Raw genomic sequence first — 19,271 nt, 5'->3', positions numbered from 1 at the left:
TTTTTCAATAAATACAGACATTGCTCGTATTTGAAACCCATTCCAGTGAAAATTCCGTTTATGATATTTCTCTTGCTTGTGTTGGCGTGGGGTTCTATCACCGAGATGGAACAAATATGGTTCCATGCATTAAGTTTTCATGGTTTTCAATGCGTCTGTAATACGGATGAAATGGAGTAGGCTGCAGTCTGTTTCACCCGGCTATTGCACTCTCAAAAAAGAATTCATTTGTCTGCCTCAAATATGATCTTTTGTGATTTCATACCGTTGAAGTCATCGTATCTGAACTTGGATTAGCCTGGCTCTCCAGTGGTGCAAATACGACTTGAGTGAATATAATGAAATTTGGTCACGTAAATCTGGAGACTTACGCTTGCACAGCCTGGGACAGGGGCCGAATATCATCGGCCATGAAACTTCATGGGTGTTAGCCTCGTGGATATGAAGATGTGAAGAAGAGGGAAGGGTAAAGTGGGAAGAAAACTTACTCGAGCATATCTTGCTTCTTTACCAGCAGTTCCATAGCCTCTCCAAAAACACCTAAGGGGACCGATTATTAGGGAACTTGTGCCGATGAGGTGGGCCCGAGAAAGGTGCCACTATCGAAAGCGACTTTTTCTTACTGCGAACTGGACAGCGTCCCATCTGCAGACGCAGATTCTTCCCATAGGCCTCATTTCCTGTCCACGGTATCTCGCCGTTGTGCACGCCAACACTGGAAAGCACTCCCCAAGGGCGAAGCATCTCGAATCCCATTCGTAGCGCACTGCTGTGGCCCACCACCTCGATAACGATATCGGCACCGCGGTTGTCCGTCAGCTCTTTCACCCGCTTCCGAAGGCCATCCTCATTCTCCTGGAAATTCCAAGACTCGGCTCCCAGTCTTTCCGCCAGCTCTAAACGAGGCTTGACGCTATCAATGGCGATTAAATGCTTCGGTCGATGCTCCAGTGCGCTGATCAAAGCGCAAATCCCGACAGGCCCACATCCAAACAATAAGACGGTACTCTGCTGGACTTTGGACGGTCCCAGTCCTCGAAATGCATTACTTGCGGCAAAATAACCGGTTGGGAAAATATCCGCCATCAGAACAAGCTTCTTTTCGTCGATGGCGTCTGGTGCATGAAACAGGGTCGATTCGGCCAACGGGACCCGGACATACTCCGCCTGGCCCCCATCCAGCACTGCACTTCCATAGAGTTGCCCCTTGACACAGCGCGATGAAAACCCCTCGCCGCAGTAGAAGCAGTCTCCGCAGCTGATAGTAAATGGCGATACGATTCGATCGCCCTGGCGGAAGGAATGAACGTCGGATCCCAGCTCGACGATCTCACCGGTGAACTCATGGCCCATGATGAACTCAGTCTTGGAGGGTTGATGACCTCGAAAGACATGAAGCTCGCTTGTTTTCTGCTTCAGTACATATCTTGACTGTGGTTTAGGATCGTGTGTCGGCGCCACAGCTTACCTTCCACATAGCGCTGTGTATCGCACTTTGACAATTGCGTCTGTAGGGTCTTGGATCTGGGGCCGGGGGCGCTCTTCCAGAGCCACTTGGAGAGGTCCTTTAAAGACTACTGCTTTCATACTGGTTAGACTTGTGACTGTTGTGGAAAATAAACAAGATTAATGCGAAGACAAAGAGATCGTGAAATTTTGGGTGCTGAATTGGTGGAAAGACGCTCCTCGCCACGCGCTGACGTGGTTCTGTTGGTAAGGTGAACATCGTTTGAGGGGTTGATCAACCACCGCTTCTGCTCAGTGCGACGGTACCTCGGCTATGGCTGGGCCTCATTTTGAACAACCCAAACTCGAGTGAAGCGCAGTCTGAAAGCTTGGATATTTCCATGCGTAAAGTGTGTGAAGCATAAAATTCTGCTGCCAGTCAAACCTCATTTTCAAGTGACAGAGACTGGATGGAACGTGCAGGTTCTGAATGGTCTACGTCTGCCTCTCAGAGCCATACAGGCAAATGCTGCATCAATGATGGCCGCCCTTGAGCCACCATGGTCATCACAGGCGCCCGCGCACAAGACTCTCGGTCCACAGTTCAAAAAGGGGGAATGAAAGTATTGTGACTAGTGTGCATTTACCCCTATGCACCTATTCTATGAGAAGGTGGGAAGAGATCCTTGGATCTCTCCTGTCACCTGATGCCTAGCTCGGATGCGATGCTATATACCGATAGGGATTTGTAGCAATCCTCGGCTCCCGTCTCAAGAGGGGTGTCGGGTTGTCCAGTGAAGCATCAAAATAAGTGGACCTTGTTCAAGGTTACATGTGCTGCTGTACGTGATGTAGGACCGATTTCTAGTCACTCTGTTTCTTCCTCTTATCGTTCCCGACATAGGTATAATTGATGCCAGCACCCGCCACGCGTATTGTCACCGGGCGTGAAGGTAGCACATGGCTGAGTGAGCAGTACACAGGTACCAAAGTTCCTTTTCAGGAGGTGTTCTCGATGGCCAGAACCTTCGAAATGAGATCCAGAACATGCCTGAGGTTCCAGGGTGGATCAAAATGTGGACGGAAGTGATGATACATTGACCGCCTCCAGGTTGGCCAGGGTCCTCACCCCACGTAGGATCCTGGAATTACTATCTCTTGGATAGTACCGTAGTAAACAAATGTTGTAAAGATACCTATGAAATGATGGTATTCCCTTCCACCTCATCTAAAATACCCGACACGGATTGATACAGTCTGCTCTTACCTACTACCTCGAAGTTGTAGCACTCCGGCTTGCACCCAAAGATACTTGTGATCAGATATTACATTACATATGAGTACAGTACAATGAACACTTCAGTAACTGGAAGCACCAACGCTGCCCTACGGACGAGTAGCGTATCGGGACCTTCTCCTTACCGCCGGAGAGGTATTGGACTACATGGTACTATACCCACTTCAAGACACTTTGAAAACAAGGAAAATGTCGCTCAAACTCGGAAGGAGAACCGGCACACTCGTATTCTGAGCTACGACTCGGTCCAGTGTTCACTGCCCAAGCCCGGAGTACTCACTAGTAAATACTAATGCCCGTAGTGGATTAAGTGAGTACCTGGTTTGATGTATCATTTAAAATCTCTTTACAGCAGTCAGCCGTGGTGGCGTTCTGAGCCCCGAGTCAGCCACATGATCATTGCTGGAGATCCCACACGAGTGGAGGAGACAAACGAGACCGACTCTGCCAAGCCTTTTCGCCCACCGTGGAACGTCATGTCTCCGCTCATCCTCCGGGACTCCTTTCACCCATCTTTTCTCCGCCGATAACTTTGGGCCCAGCCATTCTTGTGACTCTCGGTCGCCGTCTTCTTCGTGGAACCGCTTTTGGTGGCCTTCTTTGCCCTTTCTGATCATATGCGCCTCAACTGCCGTGGGTGACATGATCAATCCGAGTACTGATTGCTTCTGAGGTCCGATCCGCCGCCTCCCATCCACTGTTGCTCAGCCTCAATCTCTCCCTTCCTCTCTCCGCCTCATTATCATCAACGCCCTTCCCTCGCTCCGTCTGCGCTTTCGCTTTGACTCGGCTCCTTGTTCGCTGGTCTTTTGCGCACACAGTTCGACTGGCCTAGGCGCTTCTTTCATCTCCATTGACTGATCAATCTCGCTCCTCGTCTTCGGATTGCCATACCAGCGTCGGGCCTTTTGCCAGGGATCACAGCACCTTGAACAACCACGTTGGTCCGGTGGCGAGCGGGCTCACCGTTGGAGTCAGTCCAGACTTCGGTGACATTCAGGGACTCCGCAACCTCGTCCAAGCTCACATCTCCGTCCTTGATCAATCGTTGACTATGGGTCGCCGTCTTCCTTCAAACGTCTTTCTGTGATCCGATTTTAGGTTCCTCTCGGCAATGCAAGTCGTCTTATCATTACCGCCTTCTTGCCTACTAGGCCAAGTACTTTCAAAATGACCGTTGAGGCGCAGAGCACAACCAGCGGTTTTCTGGCACAATGGGCAGGTAAGTCTCACTCCCCCCCCCCTTTTCAATATTCTGGAGACGAGTCTCAGATGACTCCCTTGCCTGCCCACGCCCTTCTCCCCACAAAGAGAATAAGCATCCAGGTTCTAACCTGTCGCAATCTATCAGCGTTTGTTGCACCGTTTTGCGCACCGCGTACCACGCCGCAAGGTCGGGGCTGGCGTCCAGTGGCCTTGCGGCCACCGTACCTCCTCTCTCTCGTGTGCCTGCTGCTTTTGATGCTTCTGACGCTGGAAGGCCTTCGGCAGTATAGCATTCGGCAGGGTGGCCTCGTCTTCTTCAGTGACACAAGCGACGTTTCCTATCTTCAGTCGTTCGCATACAACTGTGGTCCCATCATTGTAGCCCTTCTACTGGTGATGGTCTGGACTGTCACTGATTTCGATGTGTTGCGCCTGGAGCCCTATTTTCAATTGTCATTGCCGCAGGGTGCCCCCGCCACGGTCTTGTTTATCAACTACAATTTCGGCCAAACTATTCTGACGCCGATCAATGCAGCCCGTCGTCGACATTGGGTGGTCCTCTGGGTATCCATCATGACTTTGTCAATCCGTTTGATTCTGCCGGCTTTGCAAAGTTCTGTCTTCGAGTTGCGAGAAGTGACCACCAAGACTCAAGTGTCGATGAGGAGCTGGCCCGAGCTGGTAGACTTAGAGACGCAAGCCTCGTGGATGTTGACCCAAGCAAACAACACCGTGGACTCCGTGCTTCCCTCCGAGGAGCAAGCGCGTCGATCACGGTCCGTGGAGTATGCGATCGCTCCAGTGGAAATACCGAGTAATTTCCATGAAAGTGATTCCACGCTTTGGGTGCTGGACCAAGAGGTCTACTGGGCGCAAGTTGCTTGCCAGACCATATCGCTGGATAACAAGTTGTCCGTCACGGTCAATCCTTCTGCCCAAGGCTGGCCGAGTGTCTCTTGGAATGCTGCGGGGGTTGACACGGGCGATTTGTATGGTCATACGAGGTCATGCAAAATGGATTTTTCGTATGACAGTGTCTTTTTTCCGGCGACGGATTATTTGCAAGTGCGTTACTGGGAGCCCGCGATCGATCCGGACATCTTTTCGACGGAAAACAAAAAGCCACGTGCCTTCACCCTTACTGGATGTGATCCTCAAGACATCTACGGCGTGATCATTGAAACAAATGCCACCAAAGGAGATCCCGCAACTGACACGGACGCTCCCTACGTTGCCTCTGGCGTAGGTTTCGCCTGCGACATTACTTATCACAAGGCTCAAGCTCGCGTTTCCATGCATTCGAACAGTTCTATTGAGAGTCTCCAGATTAATCCCGCCACCGCCCGGAAACTGACCGATGCGGAGTTTAACATGGAGCATTTCCACGCCTTGCTATCACAAAGGGCTCCGTATACCAGCGACATGATCTTCATTAGAGAGAACGAGACCACAGGTGGTCGAACCATCACGGAGCTTCCTGTTATCAGTCAGGAGATTGGTGAAATGCAGCCATTCCTGGTGCTCGATACAACGACCCTGATGACAGAACTAGAGTTTGAGTCGAAAATTACGCGTGATGTAGAACAAACCTTTGTCTTGACCCTCGGTCGATTGTTCGACCCTGAGAAGCGTCCCGCCGTGGCTTCCGGAGTCAGACTTACCACGCAAGTCGCTATTGCCGTGGTGCAATTTGCGGCTATTTGGTCTGAATTGATATTGGCCACGGTAGCATTCACGACACTTTACCTTCTTTTTCTCTACCGATCACGCCGAACCTTCCTTCAAAGTGATCCCGGATCTATTGGGGCCATGTGCAGCATCGCTTCCGATCTCTTCCACCGTGACAACGTTCTGAGTGAGCCTGGCATCGACTTTCACCAATTCTCCACACGCCAGATGCGCCGAATATTCAAAAAGGCCCGATGTTACTGGCGATCGGACGGCTCGGGAAATAAATTGGACATACTCGCTGAGGATGGTAAGTAATTATCTGCTTCATTCCTCAGTCTCCAATGACTGACCCATGCTTGCGAAACAGGCTCGCCTATTCAGCTCGGAGAGGACCTCCGTGTTCATGTCGACCCGATGCCCCATTTTCTGGTTATTCCTTTCTTCATCGTTGAATTCCTACTTCTTGCGGCGGTCATCATCCTTATGTCGCTCGTAGTGTCGTCGCTCGCTCGAAATGGCCGTTTCAAACACTTGACCCAAAGTGATTCATCTACCCTGCAAGTTGTCCTGTCATTTTTGCCCTCGGTGGTTGCCTCTTCCGTTGGCTCCCTGTGCACGTCCATTCATCGAAATCTGAGTGTGCTTGAGCCATGGGTTCACTTACAGCGTGGTGCAGCTTCGGCGAAGACATCTCTTTCTTTGAACTATGCGTCACAAAGTCCCTTTGTCGTCTTGCTCAAATCTATCCGAGATCGACATTTATTGCTGGGACTCGTCTCTTTCGCCTGCGTGGTCAATATGGCCCTCACTGTGGTTGCGGGTGCTTTGTTCACGCAAGAGATGACAACCTCCACTCTCCCGACCCAAGACGTGAAAGCAAACTACAGTCACTCCATATTCTGGCGGACCGACTTTGCCGCAGAATTCACTGAATACGACTTGATTCAGACGAGTATTACTAGCGGGGTTCCCATGCTCTCTTGGACTAGTCCGAATCAGTCATTCATTCCGCTGGATATCCAGCAGCGGAATCCGGATGTGATGTACGCGGCGACAACACTTGGTGTCGGTTCGCATTTGAAATGTTCTCAACTTTCGCCCACAGACAGTCTGGTTTTCAACACAACAGCCGGCCGCCAGTACTGGCAATATACTATGTTTGAGAACTCGTCGCAAGAGTGTGTTGCCGCCATGCCTGTCATTAAGGACAAGAACGAAGGGATTGATCTGTCCATACAATTCCTATCAGCAAGCGACACTGGGCATTCAGACATCTGTCAGACTTCAACGGTTGTAGTTGTTGGACGCTGGAACTATGTGGCCAGCAGCCCGGTGACCCCGAATAACACAATCGCCCTACATTGTGAGCCACATGTTCTTCTGCAGAATTATACTGTCTCTTTTGACCAAAAGGGGCAGATTGATCATCATTATCCGTTGCCAAAATCTTCCGTAACAAGCGGTGAGATGTACGATAATGCGACGGTGAGCTTGGGACAATTCAACAAGGTATTTGTCGCCATTCCTGAAAATTTTACCGGCAATACCACTGCCACCCAGTCGAAGAGTTTCAACGTTTCGTCTTACGATTGGGCCGGTTTTCTTGTCGCGCGCCTGTATCGGCGCGCAGATCCAACATTCGACTCCCTTGATGCAGATCGATTTACCGATCTCACGCAAGCTGTTTATCAGTGGGTGTACGCCACGTACTTTTCGATATGGCATGAGATATATCTCCAACCTCTGCCAGAGCCTCAAACTGCAGCCAATGCAACAGTCACACAAAGTACCTGGGGGATGGTGCCATCTGTGCCAGCGATCGCACTTGCCTTTATCATCATTATCTTTGACACTCTAGTTGTCTTGATCGTCTTCGGCACTAGACACGGCCGATTCAGGGCTCCGCGGATGCCACGATCCATCGGTGCCATCATACCTTGGATCGCCCATAGTCGCATGCTCGGTGACTTCACCAATACCCACTCCTGGACTAATCAGCAGCGCCATGACTATCTCAGTTCTCTAAGCAAGAGATATTCTTTTCGTCAGTTCGCTGGCGTTGACGGACGTTTGCGCTTTGCTGTAGACGAGGAACCCCCAAACATCATCAAACCCCCGACTTCCCCACCTCCACCCACTCAGCAAGACGACGAAGAAACGGGATCGGAGCCGTGGAAAGCGACTTCGATCCAACTACGAGAATTGTCGCCGCAGGGATCTCGACCGCGGCATTCAACTCATTCATGACATACGTTTGTCTCATATCTCTGGCGACCATCTCCGCAGACACCCAACATAAGAATCTTGTACATACCTCGACACGTGGCGTTATAGACTTTCATTCTGAGTGACTGATGACTCGGGCTTTACATGTATAGACGGTCCTCATTTTGTCAGCAGGCTCTGACATCTTTGGGGGTTGGACGACCCTGAAAACACCCGCACGCCATTGATGAGACGCTTTCGGGTGTTTGGTTTATGCTTCTCGGACATGACGAATATTTTGAAATTCTTGACGGCAGCGTTCCTAGCGATGATTCCAATTTTATTTTCACTTCATTCAACACGTTCTAACAAAAATTGTATATTCTTTGCCTCTTTTCCTCGTGACTACAGATGAATTCACTTGTCTCGTATCGAACCACTTCTGGCGCTATGCGTCGCAATCATAAATTCTTGAAGCCAGCTCACTGGGAATGTTATGAGTAGCTGGTAATTTTTTTGATTGTCGAATCTCTCATCCGACCGGCCATCACAATCGAACATATCACTTGCAAATTTCTGGCATTGTTTGAATATTGCTTATCTGGGTAACGTTGGCAAATTCGTCACTCAAGCCTGGAAGACCTTGGAACAATCTCTCACGATAGTCATAACTTTGAATTTGAGCCCTTTTTAGGGCGAATGGTTCTATGTTAGCTGAAGATTATGGCCAGACTTGCATCTTCGATGTCCCTTAAACGGCCGACAGATTTCAAGACTGCGGTTCCGAGGATTCTCTCCCGACTCTGCTGCTGGATTCTCTCAAAAACCAGGGGCAAGCGGGCTTGTCTTTATCAAGAAGAACAGTCAATGCGAGAAAGCGTTTCTCATCGGTGATATGACTTTCACACAATGTCGCAGCTGGCCATGGCTATACTGCTGGCAGCTTCGGCTACATAGCAGAATCGCATTGACGACCCACGCAACCTGTGCAATGCTTCCCACCACTTTGCCCACAAATGGGAGAATCATCACAATGGCAGAGATGATCATGAGAATTGAATCAGCTTTCTTTTTTTCATCGTATTCTCTCTGTTTCTCCACGATTCCCTTGATATTTGCCACACCGTGGATGTTCAGCCCGACAAGCAAAAAAAACGCCCGAGTGTAGCAAATGCATACACAGCATCCGAATAATCTAGAGAAAGAAAGACGTATCGGGCTAGATAGGTCGTAATTATATCACGATCAGGCTAAAAGTTTGGACTCGTGCCCGACAGGGAACCCCCAACACTACCTTGAGATTGAGACCGGAATGCTTGGAGTCATTTTTTCTGCAGGAAGGGAAATCCACACACGAAGGTAGATATATTCCAGATTGCGGTGGCACATTTAGCAAACTCCGCGCGTGTACCTAACGCTCACCATATAGATCACTAGGTAGTCTCCACATACCGTCGAGATCGAGGTCGATACACGATTTTTTGGAAACGCCATACTTAGTGAGGAATTGATAATAGAAACTCATTTCGTCAACCAAGATGTTCTTGATCATCCATACACCATCAACACCCGAGTACAGGGGGTAGCGCCGACAATCGCAGACATCAACATCTTGCGTTAGCCAAGGAAGACTCCATTCTAGCACTGTATTAAGGATAGTATGCGGGTGCCATAGAGTACATACCATGAATCATTATAAGGGGAGGCGATCTATAGAGGGCTCTTCCAGTCGGCCATGATCTGCAGTCATGAGCTAGCAGTGTAGTCATCTTGGGCTGCAATCTTTGATCTGTGACAAGTCATATGGGTCTGCCCCCAATTGACCCTTCTAATCCCAATCGAGTACCTGAACTCCAGACGAGCATCGACTCGATGTGCAGTACACAGCACTCAAGCGGGACATATTTCTCGCAAGTGTCGATCTCGAGATGGTAGACTATCGACCGGGACTCCACATTTCATTTTCAATGATCATCGGTTGCCGCCATTTTGCTACAGCGTAGCAGATATTCTTTCCCAGCTTGTACAACGCGAGACGCCGATCATTGCCAGCTCTAGGACTTTCTCAGTTACCGAGCGACCTATCCGCGGCACAGCATCTCTACGTTTACAGGTCGAAATGAAAATGAAGCTATTCAGAGCAACTTCAGTGGAGAAGTAGACTGACCGAGGTACTCTTCTTCTTGCGACGTGAGCTTCGCTTTTAATGCAAAGCACCGAATAAGATATTGAGCCTTACATTCCGGTATATGCAGGCGGTGCACGCAGCCAGAGACAGCTTCACGCATCAGTCGTAGTCGTGATTGACAGGTCCCGAAAAGCAATGGTGTCAATTGTGTCGGAACGCCTTATTCAATGCACTGGCCCGCAATGCGCCTCCACTACAAGAATTTATCAGTCTTGGCGACTCAGCTCCGTATTATGTCTTCAGCTCACTCGACCCACCTCTCACTACTAACTCCACACTACTGCAGGAGCAACGCCCTCAAATCTTGTGCAAAAAATATTGACTACAACGCCCAATTGTACCACGCAGCCAGCAATCCCTTTAACTTGTTCTCGAAGTGGTTCCTGCATTCTCCGGGCCTCTTGGTACTCCTGTTCAGCGGCTCATGATGTTGTACAGACCCGCCGAGCTGAGCGCGATAGTAAGGTTGCCGAAAGTCGTGCAAGGGCCAAGGAAAAGGTTCATAAATAGCTGGACGTCGCGCCTTCCCTTCGAGTTCTGTCGACGATACCTATCCACCCCCGAATTTTCTTGGCCTCCTCCAACCTGAAGCAATACAACATGGCTATCAAACTTGCAAGTCTTGTCTCAGTAGTACTTTCGCTGGGGAGTCTTGCCCTGGCGGACCCGATTCCAGCCACCGACTATGATGTGATTGTCGTGGGGGGTGGCCCCTCGGGCCTGAGTGCGCTGAGTGGTGTCTCTCGTGTGCGACGCACTGCGTTGCTCTTCGATGACCAGCGATACCGTAATGGTCCAACGAGGAATATGCACGACGTGATTGGGAATGATGGCAAGTTTTGATGACAAGAACAATCATATATCCTGCCACCATGGCTGACATTTTTGAAGGAACACCACCGGGAGAGTTCCGTGCCTTGGCCCGCGAGCAGATCCTCGAGTATCCAACCGCCTCAATCGTGAACCGATCCGTCCTTTCAATCACTCCTATTGGCACAGACAAGGTCTCTGCTTTTTCTGTCATGGATGCAGATGGACAAAACCACACAGCCCGTAAAGTTGTCCTCGGCACTGGTTTACGGGATGTGCTCCCAGATACTCCTGGTTTGAGGGAAGCTTGGGGCAAAGGAATCTTCTGGTGCCCCTGGTGTGATGGATACGAGCATCGCGACCAAGGAATCGGCATCCTGGGCCATTTGGCCGATGTTGTCGGAAGTGTTCTCGAGATCAACACACAGTACTCGGATATCGTTGCCCTCGTCAACGGTACGCAGACCGCTGCCGGCGAGGCAGAGACCGAGAAAAGGCGCCCGGAATGGAAGAAGCAACTGGAGGTCTGGAACGTCAAGCTGGACAACCGAACCATTTCTTCCATCGAGCGACTTCAGGATGGGGGAATGGTTCAGGATAAGGCCGACCACCGACAATTCGACAATTTCCGGATCAATTTCACCACTGGTGACTCCGTTGAACGCAACGCACTGCTGACCAACTTCCCGACTGTTCAGCAATCATCTCTGCCTGGGCAACTCCACCTGAACATGACCAAAGATAAGATTGCTGTCAGCTCTTCCAGTATGATGACCAGTCTGGATGGGTTGTACGCTGTGGGTGACGCCAACAGCGACGGGAGCTCCAACGTCCCCCACGCCATGTTCAGCGGTAAAAAGGCTGCCGTCTACCTCCATGGTGGGTCTTTCGCACTCCTAATGCAGATCTCGCGGATATCCGAGCTACACTGACATTGATCGACAGTTCAACTATCCCGCGAGGATACTGCATCCAAGATCTCCAAGCGTACTGGTCTCAGTCCTTCCGAGCTGGAAGAGGAGGCCCACCGCGCCATTGGACGAAACCTAGAGCCGCAATGGGATGCGGTCATGAGCAGACGCTAATTCTGCCCCGTTGGGTGAACAGGCGCGATTGAGGGTGCCATGCAAGCCTTGGTACTATAGCCCACGGGCAAGCGGAATGACGCTACCTACGCAATCGTGATCAGCACAGTGGCAGATCGCCAGTAGTTCTGCTTTGGCGAACCTGGACCTCTGGAAGGACAGCGCAGGCCATATGAAGTAGGTGTCATCTAAACTGGTCCAGAGAATCTCTATCTGTGCTTTACCGTGATCGGTCAAGATTTTGATTCGCAGATGGTCCTGTCGTCGATGTGGCTCCTTGTGAGAGCTCTCGCGCTAGACTCCCCCACAAACCATGAATTTGTCGTTTCTCGGTGTCTTCTTAACTGTCTTCATCACGAGAATTGATGACGCTATCAACCTTCCATAGCTGTAATGGATCGCTTAGATTGATGTCCCTCGAGTTATACCGAGTAACGGCACGTACCATTCTCCACGACTTACTATAGTCTGGTCTGCACACCAGAACTGGCAAGCTATTTTGTAGATGGCCATGACCCCGTAGTCGAGATGCATTGCCTGGTGCGCGTTGACCCTTGCTCAGGATCAGGGCCAATATTGAAGGCTTGAGGTTGAGGGCCACGCCTCGCCGAGATGAGGTGGTGGAAGATCGGCGGATCTCCGGAAAGCCGCAGTGACGGTCGCAGCTCCGTCCTTTCCGCCCCACACGACCAACACGCGTGCCGCACCGGCCGAACTCTCGTCTCCCATCTGACTCGCTCCATTGTCATTGCTCCGTCAAGCGCCGAGAAATCAACCTCGACAATCTCCCTTTTCCCAATTCGCTGTGCTGGGATTCTACATTTCCTTGCCAATCATGGGCCTCATCAGTCGCGTCCTGAAGGTTTCCGCTGCCGGTACCGCCGCGTCGATTGGGGTGTTCTTCGGCGCAACACGCAATGACAAGTTCGTGCCCATGGACACCACCGATTCGATCTTCTCCTCGCCCTTCTTCAAAAAGTTCAACCCCGAGAATAATCCTTCCCTGCATGATCTGTGCGTTCGCCGTGTCCCACTAGAGAAGATCAACCCATCGTTGCTGGAGAAGAAGGGCAAGCTGGTGGAGGCCTTCTGCGCGGGTATTTGGGGTGGAATGGGTAAGCTCAATTCTTTGGCCAATGATTATTATTTTTTTTTGAGATTGTGGGAAAGACAAGAATGGATTCCACGATGAGTCGTGCTCCGTGATGATTCATGTGACTAACATGGAAATTGTGCTTTCCCTCCTGCGCAGGCTACATTCCTCAGCGCGCAATCCTCGCAAACAAATATCAAGGCCCCGAAACAGCCCATCAATTATGGGAGCGGAAGGAATTGCTCTCCAACAGCTATGAGGTGGGGACTCAAATGACCGATCACTTTGAGATTGTGGACAAGACGGATGAGAAGATTCTTGTACGCTGCGGTGCCTCTCCACGGGAGCAGGGCGTACGCCCCTCCGACGGTCTGTTCGAGATCGGTGCAGTGATTGATGAAGAAAAGGAGGAGGCTGAGTTCACCCTTAAGAGCTGCTTTTTCCAAGGGCTGGGTAAAGCGGAATCTGCGCCTGCTGGACCCATGATGGTGTGGCTGCATCAACAATACACGAAGCTGTGGATGGAGACGGCCATTCTTAAGAACTGCATCGAGTAAAGAACCAAGGGGGAGCGGGAGGGGGTTGGATAATTAAAGTGCATATATAGTGATATTCCTGGCATGCGCCTGCTAGCAGTCCGAGGACATACTCGCATGCGATGGGCGTTGATGATCAGGACACATCCAAGCGAAATGTGTTTAAGACGTCATCCTTATTCTCTCCGACTTCACCTAGAATCCGTGTCTACGACCTTACATCCCAGCTAAAGTAAGCACGCTGTGTGCCGACATCGGCTTCTTTGTCCCGGCCAATCGCATTTTCGAAATGACATGCGAACCTGGCCTCCATGAGGACAGTTGGGAGGACATTCAACATGTGAGTGCCCAGAGCTTGAGCCTTTCAACATCCATGACCCATACTTCTGTCATGTCCAACGTGTATGTGTTGCGAATGCGCCTGTTTCTGGGCATCGTATCAGGTTGTGCTCCGCCATGATGAAAAGCGAAAGTGCTACGCCAAGCTTCCGGGGAGTGATTCCAGGCAAATATCTGAGAGTGGAGTTTTACTTCAAATGAGGCACTTGTGCCATGGGGCATTTCTTAAGCTTGTGACATGCAGGATCTCAATGTTATGTTGGTGACTACCAAGTGTGCATCAACAGTTGAAGCGAGTGCACATCGGGGCTTCGCCGAGTGCCGAGGGGATGTACTACCGGTGTATCGGTGTTATGTGGATGAATTCCAATATTTTCGAGTCTCTCATCTGGACTGTAGCAGACACTCAACTAGCCGTACTGCACCCCCAACCTCTCACCCTATTGCACCCTTGACCTTCGTACAAAAGTGACCATGCCCGTTCCGCCACCTCCCAAAGGCTAGATGTATGTTAAGCGGCTATCAGTCGGCCCGATCACCCATGTGGACAGCCTCAATCACAGACTCCATGCCCGGACTGTGGTTCCAAATGCCATTGATTTCCAACCCCACACTCCAAAGAAGGTTCCGCCATTGAGTTTCTGATCGTTCAATCCCGGCACCAATGCTCATCATCTGAATGTCCAAGGAGGCCTGGAAAAGAGGCGCGTCAACATCTGGCAGGACCAAGTCAACGATAAGGATCCGGGAGACACCCGGAACCATGGCAGTCACGGTGTTGCGCAGAATTCGCTGACAGATGTGATCAGGCCAATCGTGGAAGACAGCGCGGAAGTAGTATGCCCGAGCACCCCGAACTGGCTGAGCATCCAGAAAATTGTACGGCATGACTTCAATACTCGGCCCTGAGCACAATGACTTGTTGACAACCTCAGGCAGATCCTGGAGGACCAACCGACCGGGCACATGGGGATATGTCTTGCGGAATTGAGTCAGGTCATGACCCTGATTACCCCCAATGTCTACCAACAGGACATTATCGGCGAAGGGCTGGACGGTATCGAGCAATCGCTCCACTGGGTAGGTGTCAAACCACATGGGTCTGCCCTGTCTACGGCTAGCCATGTACGAGTTGAAGCGCGCTTGTTGGTCTCGATGGTCAGCTAACCATTCAAATTGACTCTGGCCCACCACCCATCGCATGGGTGATTGTGCGTAGTCGTCAGGATTGGCGTAGTGATGAGCTCGCAGATATTCCGGAAGTTTGCTCAGCGTTGGAACGGTGAGATCGTAACTACATCAGCGTCAGCGTATCTGGCATGTTCAAACTAGCCGCATCTGCGTGGGTGTCGACATGTACGTACATGCATGGCACTCCGTCGTGGCCAATTGGCTCATTCAAGGCCGTGGTCTTTTCATTGGCTCGGTAGACATTAGGTGCAACGGTACTGCAAAGTCCAAGGGATGTCATCAGACGCATCAGTCGAGCTACATCATTGCGTCACATCAGCCACTGAATTTCGACTCGTGCGCCAGAGGGAAATGGTAAGATCTATGACCATCCACGTGCTACGGCCAAAGGGATACGGAATGACAGACCAATCAAACCCTCATCTGCGGCGGTGTACCGTGCGAGTTGAAAAGCCGATACACCTTGCATGCGATGAGCTTTTTCAGTCAGGATTTGAAAGATGCCCAAATCCATCACAGAGCGCAGCGCAGCATTTTGGGGGGGCTGGATACCTTGATGTCAACAAAAGTCGCCAAGCCGCAGCAAGAGATCTGCAGAATCCATGATCCGTCTTACCTGGTAGACCAAACGCAGAACAGTCTCTTCCGGGGTCTCGATCGCCAGTCGCAGTTGGTCGATTGTCTGAAGAAGCTCAAAATGGGTCTGCGGGGAGGGGCTCGCCAGATCTTGTGTTGTCAATTCCTGCAGACGATCGACTAATTTCTGCGCAGACTTGCTTCTCATCATCGCGGTGGATTGCACAAGTACAGGCTTGTTGTTTTGTGCGTTTGATGGCCAAAGGCAGAATGACGGATAAATGTCAGGTGAAGAAATCTCAGGTTGTACGACGGGATCCAGTCCATATTTTGTCTAGTTGATGGTCCCATGGCCACGTCGACTTATATCTCCCCGGCCAGAATTTCAAACTCCGAGCGAAGAAATAAGTCCATCGACCCTGCCAAACGCATGCGGAGGAGATAATCCGGCTACATTTTGATGGAAAGAGCAATCAGAGGTGAGTAATGGTCACGAGATAAGAAAAATTAGGAATTCCGATGAGCAACCACGTACGATGACTGCTTTTCCGCGCCTGCAGCTATCCATCGATGATGGAAAGCACCCGTTCTAGTAAGGACCGGTGGTGCGTATCCCTGAAAACAGTGCTTCCTCTCCTCTCCTTGCAGACTAGATCTCTGACCCACATGTCGTCCATCCGCCCTGGAACTCGAGGCTGATTCCAATAATTTATCCTGACCTCGAGAGAGAATCCACTGCCGACTCAATACTCATTTGACCTCGTACGTCAATTCATGCGCATCAACCCCTGCAATGTCAACCGAATCAAGCAAGTGGAGTTGTTACGGCCCCGTGCCAAACGATGCGCCTCGGCCTGGCAAGCCTCTTTTCTGATCCACTGAACGAAGCATGCGACGCATCCAGCCAAGGTGCGTTGCGGGATGCGATAGTGTCGACTGATTGATCGCAGGCAAAAATACGGTTTTGCTTGTAGTGGCAGGGATGAGAGACACTTTTGCGCGGCACCTATACAGGGAACTCAGACGGAAACAGAGAACACATGGTCGACGCGTCACCGGCCTGGGTTTGACTTGACGTCCCTTCGCCTGACGATCGATGCATCGTCGCGCTGTCTATTAAAAAGTCTACTTGCCGTACATTCGTGCTCGTGAAACTTGCCACCAAAGCAGAGCCTTCTTCACTGAGCTATCTTTCCTCTATGTTTTCCCTCCCGACTCCACCGTCCGAACCGGACCCAAGATGGACACCTGCCATCGCGACCGTTAGTCTTGGGGCGGCTCATTTGCACTCGCTCCCGGCCAAAATTGAAGCGGCCGCGCAGAATGGTCAAAAGGGGTTGGAGCTCTTTCACGACGACCTTGCTCACTTCGCCAAAAAGCTGCGCGATCAATTAGATCGTGGTGAAAAGATACGCAGCGACCGCGACTATGAGATCGACGCCGCGCATGCAATTCGCAAACTATGTGCCCAGAAGGATCTCCAAATCTTGGTGCTACAACCTTTCCGCCATTTTGAAGGGCTGTTGGACCCTGATGAGCATGCCCGGCGAATCCATGAGCTGGAGCACTGGGCAGAATTATGTCGAATCCTCGGGGATAATGTTTGCATCCTCATTCCGTCATCATTCCTCGACGCATCCCAGATCACCGGCGATCGGGACCGTCTCGTGTCGGATCTCCGCGAAGCCGCGGATGTGACATTCCCTGTGCGCATCGCTTATGAAGCCTTAGCCTGGGGCACCTATGTCAATACATGGGAGCAGAGTTGGGAGATCGTCCAACGTGCCAATCGTCCCAATCTCGGTATCTGTCTTGATACATTCAACATCGCCGCACGGGTTTGGGCAGATCCAACCAGTCCTACCGGGCGTCTGCCTGCACACGCCGACCGCGAGTTGAGCAAGTCCATGGAACGACTTGTCTGTGACGTTGATCCTGACCGCGTCTGGATGGTCCAGCTGGCCGATGGAGAACGGGTAGATCCGAACGTGCCGTTCCTCCAAACGCTCGGCGCACCCAAGTTACTGTCGTGGTCGCGCAACGCGCGCCTTTTCCCTTGCGAAGAAGAGCGCGGTGGGTATTTACCAATCCTCACGGTGGCAGACGCATGCCTTCGTGGACTTGGCTATCGGGGATGGGTCAGTATGGAAGTATTCTCTCGAACCACCTCAGACGCAAAGCCATCCGTTCCAAACGACCACGCTGCGCGGGCGGCGAAATCATGGCAGGGCCTGTTGCATCAACTAGATTCGCGCAAAATAGGTTGAAGGTTTTTCATTCTCCATTTCTTTTCATATCTCTTATGACCAATTTGATTTTCAGCAATGTCCATGGTACAACCTTGTCTGTACCAAGACCCTTCGTAGAACTCGTAGCTGTCCCCTGCCACAGTAGCATTCCACACCGCCTACGGTGGACAGCTTGGGCCAAAGGGAGACCCTCGCTTCCCTGGATTCAGTCAATGGTCCTTCGATCGACATCCGATCCTGCGGATCCAATAAATAATGACACCGCGCGATATCACTGCACCCTCACAAGCCTTGGGCCCGATCGGACGGTCCACATTCCTCCCGGCAAACGAGATCTAATCCTTCTCAGCTGCGACCGACCTGGTGTCTCCACCGTTCACCTGGGACCCGTCTGGAAGGGTGATTCTGACGACCGCGGGCCTATGACAGTCGCGGCGTGAGCTTCCGTGCGATCCGGTCCATTCCAGCGGATCCCGTCCCGAAGGGCCCCGGCTGCACCTTGCAGATCGAGGATCGGGAAATCCGTCTAGTGGGTCTCTGCAGGATCCAGGAATGGAGACTGCAGATCCAGAGGTGGTTCTTTCGTACTTTGGTCATCGACTCGGACAATCCCGAGGATTCGGTTTGATGGAAGAGAACATTCTGTGGAACTCTATTTTCTGGGGGAATCAAATATGCTCAGGGAAAGGCCTTGACGACACGTCCCCGTTGATCCACCGACAAAACAGTCGTCTTCATGCAGACCGACCGGATGAGAGAATCCGTGTCTCACTCCCATTCTCAAACGGCATGCTCGACCGTGGCCAAGCAGAATTGGTCAACATTTGTGAAACCCTCGGCGGCATTATTGGACATGACCGGTCTACAGAGTCGTGGAATCCAGAAAACTTCCGAAAGCGTCAACCCCAAGGATGACTCGAAGCTAGGATAAAACATCCAGGGGCTAGTACAGGAGTGAGACCCGCAACGAAAAGGGATAGGCACTGGGCATCTGCATGTGTCGCAATGAATTGGGCTTGATACGAACTCGGTTTCGAATCGACAAAGACCAGATTAATGCATTGAGACACCCATGATGTTTGAGACGAGGCACAGGCTGCACTCGTCTAGAGCTCAGGCCTGGATAAGGTCATCTGGATCCACTCTGTTGCCCGACGCCCGTTGAGACATGTCCAAAGTGTCGAAACTCCCATTAGCAACAAAGTACTGTCTTCTTGCTGTAAACATTCTCGATCTGCTAATCGGCAAGCCTGGAGGTTTGGGGCCGTTTGCGTAGACCGACTGTCACTCCGCGCATGGTTGACTGCCTGTACAGAGCAACGAGGGCTTTGACAACGGAGTGTTTGCCAGCACAACATCCCATCAGCCGATAGAATTTC

General features: G+C 51.2%; 7 protein-coding genes across 7 annotated transcripts; 5 read left to right on the top strand and 2 right to left on the bottom strand.

The window, feature by feature from the left end:
- Positions 1–224: 224 nt before the first annotated feature.
- On the bottom strand, positions 225–1,587 carry POX_d06141 (uncharacterized protein; the record flags this gene model as incomplete). Its single annotated transcript, XM_050114966.1, has 5 exons — positions 225–282; positions 372–416; positions 489–540; positions 624–1,402; positions 1,469–1,587. 5 exons carry the CDS (start codon positions 1,585–1,587, stop codon positions 225–227), a joined length of 1,053 nt encoding a protein of 350 aa, XP_049969917.1.
- Positions 1,588–3,913: 2,326 nt separating this feature from the next.
- Positions 3,914–7,867, top strand: POX_d06140 (uncharacterized protein; the record flags this gene model as incomplete). The annotated part of the gene is made up of 3 exons (XM_050114965.1): positions 3,914–3,965; positions 4,095–5,927; positions 5,988–7,867. 3 exons carry the CDS (start codon positions 3,914–3,916, stop codon positions 7,865–7,867), a joined length of 3,765 nt encoding a protein of 1,254 aa, XP_049969916.1.
- Positions 7,868–10,613: 2,746 nt separating this feature from the next.
- Positions 10,614–11,908, top strand: POX_d06139 (putative thioredoxin reductase; the record flags this gene model as incomplete). The annotated part of the gene is made up of 3 exons (XM_050114964.1): positions 10,614–10,800; positions 10,905–11,702; positions 11,769–11,908. 3 exons carry the CDS (start codon positions 10,614–10,616, stop codon positions 11,906–11,908), a joined length of 1,125 nt encoding a protein of 374 aa, XP_049969915.1.
- Positions 11,909–12,743: 835 nt separating this feature from the next.
- Positions 12,744–13,558, top strand: POX_d06138 (uncharacterized protein; the record flags this gene model as incomplete). Its single annotated transcript, XM_050114963.1, has 2 exons — positions 12,744–13,023; positions 13,161–13,558. 2 exons carry the CDS (start codon positions 12,744–12,746, stop codon positions 13,556–13,558), a joined length of 678 nt encoding a protein of 225 aa, XP_049969914.1.
- An 840-nt stretch (positions 13,559–14,398) lies between these two features.
- POX_d06137 (uncharacterized protein) lies at positions 14,399–15,854 on the bottom strand (the record flags this gene model as incomplete). The annotated part of the gene is made up of 4 exons (XM_050114962.1): positions 14,399–15,170; positions 15,241–15,364; positions 15,476–15,611; positions 15,684–15,854. 4 exons carry the CDS (start codon positions 15,852–15,854, stop codon positions 14,399–14,401), a joined length of 1,203 nt encoding a protein of 400 aa, XP_049969913.1.
- Positions 15,855–16,842: 988 nt separating this feature from the next.
- Positions 16,843–17,910, top strand: POX_d06136 (3-dehydroshikimate dehydratase; the record flags this gene model as incomplete). Its single annotated transcript, XM_050114961.1, has 1 exon — positions 16,843–17,910. The coding sequence occupies one exon, from the start codon at positions 16,843–16,845 to the stop codon at positions 17,908–17,910; it is 1,068 nt and encodes a 355-aa protein (XP_049969912.1).
- A 194-nt stretch (positions 17,911–18,104) lies between these two features.
- On the top strand, positions 18,105–18,807 carry POX_d06135 (uncharacterized protein; the record flags this gene model as incomplete). Its single annotated transcript, XM_050114960.1, has 2 exons — positions 18,105–18,328; positions 18,423–18,807. The coding sequence occupies 2 exons, from the start codon at positions 18,105–18,107 to the stop codon at positions 18,805–18,807; spliced, it is 609 nt and encodes a 202-aa protein (XP_049969911.1).
- Between the last annotated feature and the right edge of the window lie 464 nt (positions 18,808–19,271).

The sequence above is a fragment of the Penicillium oxalicum genome, chromosome IV (genome assembly GCF_001723175.1).
Source record: "Penicillium oxalicum strain HP7-1 chromosome IV, whole genome shotgun sequence".
Taxonomy (NCBI): domain Eukaryota; kingdom Fungi; phylum Ascomycota; class Eurotiomycetes; order Eurotiales; family Aspergillaceae; genus Penicillium; species Penicillium oxalicum.
This window is presented reverse-complemented; position numbering and strand designations above follow the sequence as displayed.